General features: G+C 60.8%; 1 protein-coding gene across 5 annotated transcripts in view; it reads right to left on the minus strand.

Moving 5' to 3' along the window:
* Positions 1–4366, minus strand: part of TRPV3 (transient receptor potential cation channel, subfamily V, member 3) — a 75083-nt gene extending 70717 nt beyond the window's left edge. For 3 of the 5 annotated variants that reach the window (XM_011980401.1, XM_011980400.1, XM_011980399.1), the window contains exons 1-2: positions 4049–4140; positions 1249–1369 (exon numbers count right to left, since the gene is read on the minus strand). Coding sequence is in view for 2 of the 5 variants with exons in the window: in XM_011980397.1 (XP_011835787.1) it covers positions 1249–1369; positions 4049–4187 (260 nt within the window). In the remaining 3 variants the exon portion in view is untranslated. Of the gene's footprint in view, positions 1–1248; positions 1370–4048 lie in introns of all 5 variants that reach the window. The other 2 variants (XM_011980397.1, XM_011980398.1) reach the window with 2 other exon arrangements.
* Positions 4367–6418: the final 2052 nt, after the last annotated feature.

The raw sequence follows: 6418 nt of genomic DNA on the forward strand, positions 1-6418 counted from the left end.
GCCCAGCGTTTCAGCTACACCAGACTCCTCACCTCAGTGCCCCCACTCTGAGCCACTGCTCCCATATCTCTCTGCCCGAGGTGTACTTTTCCTTCCTCTCCACATCTTCTCCAGCACCACCTCCTCCAGGAAGTCCCCTGAGACTGCCTACAGGATCAGAATAACCTGCCGCTCTTCAGGCCCCACGGGGCTAGTTCACCTCTCTCTGGTCGCTTCCCACTCTCTCCTCGACTCCCCTTTCACCAGACTGTGAGCAGGCGTGGCCATTTTTCTCTCCAGGTCCCAAGCTCGTTATCCTGAGCCCAACCCTGGGGCTGGTACACAGGACACCTCAGTGATTATAGCTCCAACTAACAGTGGGGAAGCACCAAGCTCACCCCTGGCCGGAAGGGGGCCTGGGATACAGGCAGAGGAGGCAGGGCCACCCCGGGTTCAAGGGACGCACAGACGACGTGGGCTGGGGGGACAGCTTGAGAGGCACTGAATCAGCTGGGGGTGCAGAATCTACAATGCAGGCAGCAGAGGGGCGGGACGGGCGACCCTGGAGAGGTCCTTCTCTGCTCCAGGCCTCCTCCATGTCCCCAGCCAAGAAGTAAAGCTGATCATTCCAGCCCGGCCCAGTTCCCAGGGACCCTGTGGAGTGATGGGGACAATGATGATGGTGAGGGTCACAGAACACTCTCAATGCCAGCACGTGCTGAGCTCTGACCGCGTGCCAGGAGCCACACTGAGCACTTTGCTGACTTGATCCCAATGAACCGTCATCCTATCGTTGGTGCCACTGCCGGTGTCCCCATTCCAAAGGTGGAGTTCAAGAGCTTGAATAACCTCGCTGGTTGCACGGTGGATGGAAAGCCGTTGGTGTGTGTGGAAAACGTGCCTGGCAGAGGGTCCAGGTCACCTGGAACTTCCACCCAGCATTCTGCTCCTCGTCTCAAGGATGGCTCCAGCCATCCCTCACCTCCCTCAGGAGCCCTCCTGACTGCTCCTGCCTCAGCACCCCCTGATCCCTCCAAGGAGGCTTCCCTAATTGTGCCAGTCACACTGACCACCGCAGCTCAGCCCCCTGAGTGTGCTGTGCTCCTCCCAGCACCATCCCCCAGTCATACCTCGACGGGCACTGGGCCACCCCAGGCGAGACTGAGAGTCTCAGGTCTCCCCAAGGCGAGGGCTCCCTGGGGGTTGCCAGGCCCCCCGCTCATGCCCCTCACACTGCCGCAGTCCCAGTCCCGAGCCCTCCGGACCCACCTCTTCTTTGTGGGGGTGATCTCCGCCGCCCTCTTCTCAGGCAGGACAGCAGGGTTCCCACTGGGGGCGGCAACTCTCTTGCCCATGAGAGGCACCGTCTCCTTGGGGTGGGCATTCATGGCTGGAATACAACAACAGGGCAGATGCTCAGGCCGAGGGGACGGGGGGAGCTTCAGGGAATTTAGGATCGCCGTGTGGCTGTATCCAGCTCCCGTTCACACTCCCTGGGACAGGAAGCTCACTCCTCCCTTCCCAGGTCACCAACCCTTCTTCAAGGACAGAGAAGCTGTCCCCAAAGCTTCCCCAGCTCCCTGCTCTAGCACCCCTGATGCTATGGTCCTAGGAGAGCCCAGGAAGGTGTCCCAGTAGAGACCACCATGCCCCGATCCTCTCTCACGACACCATCTCAGCCGGCCAGTCCCCAGGCGGACTCCTGGGCACCAGCTCTGTTTTCTCGAGGCCCCTCTCCGATTTCGTGATGAGCAGCTCTCAAACAGTTCTGACCTCCTCAGAGCAAGATTATCACCTCCTTTGCTCTAGACGTTATGCTCCTAGTAACACAGCCTCACGCTCCTCGGGTGTTTTGGATTCCTCAGTGTCCAGGTGGTCTTGGCAGCCAACACACCCATCATCTCCCCCGCCCTCCCAAAGCTGCATGTAACCAGCTTATGGCTGCCGTCCATTAGACTCCCCTCCCACCTGCAGGGAGCAGCTGAGTCCCCTTACCCCAGGCGGAGGAGGCCGAACCCCTGTCCAGACCTGCTTTACTGATGCTCAGAGTGGGCTGGGCACGGTGCTGAGCCCCAAGGGGTGTGAGGATTGGGGAAGGGCGACTGATATATCTTCCAACAAGGGTTCCCAGGACGGACTGTACAGGCTGCTGTGTGGAGGAAGGACAAGCCGGGCAGAGGGCACGGCCTGGGAGGGTCAGGAGTGGTAGGAGTGGCGGGAGCTGCTGTGGCCAGAGAATTTGGGGAGCTCACGGGGACCCTGGCAATGAAAGCTGTGTGGGCAGGCTGGGCCCTGTGAAGTCCTTGCACACCGCATAAGAGCTGTGGCTTTAGCTGGGCACGGTGGCTCACACCTCTAACCCCAGCACTTGGGGAGGCCAAGGTGGGCAGATTGCCTGAGCTTAGGAGCTCAAGACGAACCTGGGCAACATGGTGAAACTCTGTCTCTACTAAAACACAAAAAATTAGCCGGGCATGGTGGTGCACACCTGTAGGCCCAGATACTCAGGAGGCTGAGGCAGGAGAATCGCTTGAACCCAGGAGGTGGAGGTTGGGCTGAGGCAGGAGAATCACTTGAACCCAGGAGGCGGAGGTTGCAGTGAGCCGAGATTGTGCCACTGCACTCCAGCCTGGGCAACAGAGCGAGACTCCGTCTCAAAAAAATGAATAAAAAATACATAAAGTTTTTATTAAACATAAAGAGCTACGGCTGACCCCCGGGGGCAGCTGGGAGTTGGGTGCTGCGTTGCGGGGTGGGGGAGACCAGAAGCCAGGGGCCAGGACGAGGCTGCTGCAGGGGCCACAGGGACGGGGAAGGGGGCCAGCTGGTCACAGAGGGAGGACTTGGGCTGGGAAAGGGTTGTGTGGACAGGTGGTGACTGTGCAGTCAGGGGGTGCCACTCTCAGCTTGAGTCACCCTCAGGGGACTCACCCAGAGACACATAGGTGGGGGCAGGAAGATGGATTCCTGTAAGAAGAACCCAGTTGGGTGGGGTGGAGCTGGGGCCACTGGTGGTCCCACCCCAATGGGAAAGCTTCCTGGAGGAAGTTTCCGGAACCAGATGTCATCAGGCTGGAGAGAGTCCCCCGCCCTCCAATTCAAACGGAGCAGGCTCAGGATCGGGGAGGCATCGGCGAGGGAGAGCTTTGGCCCCAGAGCGCAGGCACCTTGAGGCCAGGCAGGTGGAGCAGCCCACCGAGACGGACTGCTGGGCTCCCGGCCTTCCCATGTCCAGTCACGGCCTGACGAGGACGGGCAGCCTTTGTGGCTTTCCCCATCCACACGTGGCCTTTGGTGAACTAAAAGGCTGGGAGGCACCGAGTGTGAAGGAGACAGATGAAGGGCGCGTCTCACCCCTCCCAGGGCCTCTGTTTTCCTTTCTGAGAAGTGGGCTGAGTGGTCCCCAAGGACTCTGTGGCCCTGAGAGCTGGTTGCTCTCTGCCTTCCCTGGGCCTGAGAATGTGGCCTGCCGGGGGCCTCTGGGGCAGGAGAGGCTCAGGGAGCTCCAGACTCGGGCCGCAGCAGCTATCATCAGCTCCCTGAGTCACCCCATAAACCCCACGTTCTCACCTGTTGGACTCTGGTTGCCCTGGCCCTCCCTCTCTCTCCCAATCCCTGACACTGATTGAAATGGTCTTTCCTGGGCGACAGCTGCTGACTCAGCACCTGTGAGATGCCTGGGCCCCATCTCTCTCGCGGTGGGGCCACCGCCTCCCATCCTGAACTCCCATCACACTCCTGCCCCAGAAAGCCACCTCCCTGGGCCAGCCTGGGGAGGCAGGAGCCTCTCCTCTGCCCCTCAGCCGTGGTGAGATTGAGATGTCCCTCCCCAGGATTCCCAAACCTCAGGGAAATGTTCCTGAGTCTGTAAGGACCTGTATTCTCACACGTCCCTACAGCCAAGAGCGCACCGCCTTGCTTTCCTCCCTGGGGCCCAAGCTCCTTCCAACCCTCCTCCCAAGGCCTATTGGCCAAGGGCAGACATGGCCCAGAGGACCTCTGAGGGCCACGCTCCGGGCTCCCCAGGGACCTTGGAGATGACCAGCTGCCTTGTGCAGGGAAGACTCACCTGGTGAGGTTCTGGGTGGTCGTGGCAACCCTTGCTCTGAGATCACCGCATGTCTGGGGCCCAAGGCCCCTGGGTGGGACTGTGGCTGAGGCGGTGGAAAGCTCTCATTGCAGGCAGAGGGATGGCTGGAATGAGGCATCAGAGGCAGAACTGGCTCGGCCACCTGCCCTCGGCGCCAGGCAGGCCACGCCCACCAGCCACAGCTGCATTGCCCGCCCGCCCGCCCACGTGGCCCGTGTGAGTCACCCCCACACCCACACAGCAGCCTCACCCCCACCGGGGAAAGGGCAGGGGAGGCTGCAGGTGCCAAGGTCGAAGTTGTGGGTCCAACTCCTCCCTCTCTGGCATTCCATGCTGGGCAGGGACTTCCCATCTCAGGCCTCAGTTTTCCCAACTAGGAAACGGGAATCTTAACACCTACTTTCCAAGGCTGCCGTGAAGAGCCAAAGAGATCACAGAGGCGGGAGGGCTTAGTGAAGGGTCAGGTGCTCTGCTCTGTCCCCCCGGGGGGGAACACCACAGCCCAGGCCTGGCCTGGTTGACCTCACCGCTGCCAGCCCCAAGACTTGGCACTTCTTCTCAAAAGTCGGTTCCTGGGATCAGGTCTCTCGGGGACAGAATTCCCCATTTAATACTTTCCACCAACAGTCACGCATCATGGCCCTTAGGGCCAGCCTCACCCCTTCCCGGCTGAATGAGCCTAGCAGGTCATTTCTCCGAGCCTCAGTCTCCTCATCTGTGAAACGTGCTTCATAAACCCACTTTGCAAGGTTATCATGAGGCTTCAACAAGTGCCAGTAGAAAGGGCCAGAACAAGGCCCAGGGCACGGCAGGCACTCAATAAACAATGTCAGCTCTTAGCTGTGATTGCTTTTGTCATCTCCATGTATTCTCCCAGCGACTGCCCGGGCTGCCTTTCTCCAAGGCCAGGGCATCGCGGGAGGAATCGCTGCCCTCTCGCCTGGCCCAGGCTACCACTGTGAAGCAGGAGGAGCGAGGTCAGGACAGCCCTGTGTGCCTCACGTCACTCAGGAACTGCACACCTGCTCCTCGGGGCGAGATGCGGACAAGACACGGCTGGGACAGAGCAGGAAGTCTCTGCTGATGAGGCCGGAGCTGGCGTGTGATGGGCAGGGAAATCCCCAGCTGTGAGCCTCTCAATTCCTCATCATCACAACCTGCCTGGCCTGGGGAGCAGGCAGGAGGCAAGTGAGGCTTCCAGGCCATGGGAGAGCAGGACCCGTGGCCGGTAAGGGGCAGACCAGACTTGCAGGTGTGGGTGAAGCGGGAGACCAGTTCCGCCGTTGAAGTCAGGGGGTCCTGAAGTTCCCACTCACAATCTGAAATCTCATGACTGTGCCTGAAACTCCACCAGTAAAGCCCGACCTGGGGTTGAGCACAGCCTCCCGCCACTTGCTCACTCGCCGTCTCCCAACCCAGCCCCACGCCCTCCCGGCTTGCCTCAGACGCCAGGGGAGGAGGCTGCTGCCAAATGTCAGTGCTTCCGTGTCGCTTGTGTTCGTACCTTTTCTCAGCGGGCAGGTGGGAGCTGGTGAAAAAGGAACCTGTCTCCCACCCAGAGGTGTGCCCTGTGCCCAGCAAGGAGGAAGGGACCCCCACTCTGCTATGAGAGGCAGCAGGAGCCAGGTCACCCAGTGGAGTCGCAGTCACTACTTAGGAAGCCTGAGCCCATCCCAATTCCGCCCCAAACACACAGAAGCAGCGGCTTCGGCCCCTTAGGTGGTCTGTGTTCAACCCCATTTAACCCAGCACCTCGTGAGAGCCCAGGGGAGAGGCCGTGGCAGGGACGCAGGTGGACGATGAGGGATTCAGAACTGGAGAAGGCCGTGTCCACCCTCGAGGAACTGGTGTGGGCCACAGGGACACAGGCTCAGGCAGGAACCATGACCCACCAGGCGGGGCATCAGGACAAAATGGGCTGAGACCCCCAAGGCGGGAGGAAGTCCCTCTGACAGGGTGTAGGGGATGGGTTCGGGAAAGAGGGCGCATCTGCCTGGATTTGGAAGGAGGGAGGAAGCCACAAGAGAAAGCCACACCCACAGAGGCTCAGAGGCCAGGACCACGGCATACTCAAGGAGCGGTGAGAGGCTCGGGCGACACACAGACCCAGAGGGCTCAGCAGAGACGGGGCCACAAAGCCAGGCTGCAGCCCACTGAGTGACTCCAGGCCGCTGGGGCAGCCCTGACTCCTTAGTCCCACAGGGCTGTTGGCCCAGCCTCAGAGGGCTCATGGCCCGTGGCCTGGTGTGGATGCTGTCACCAATATGACGGAAAGGAACGGATTCACTGGGCTGAGCCAGCACCCCACACCACGGCCATGCCCCTGCCTGTCTAGCCCCGGCTGAGCCT

This window comes from Mandrillus leucophaeus, unplaced genomic scaffold, assembly GCF_000951045.1.
Source record: "Mandrillus leucophaeus isolate KB7577 unplaced genomic scaffold, Mleu.le_1.0 Scaffold212, whole genome shotgun sequence".
In the NCBI taxonomy this organism is placed as follows: Eukaryota; Metazoa; Chordata; class Mammalia; order Primates; family Cercopithecidae; genus Mandrillus; species Mandrillus leucophaeus.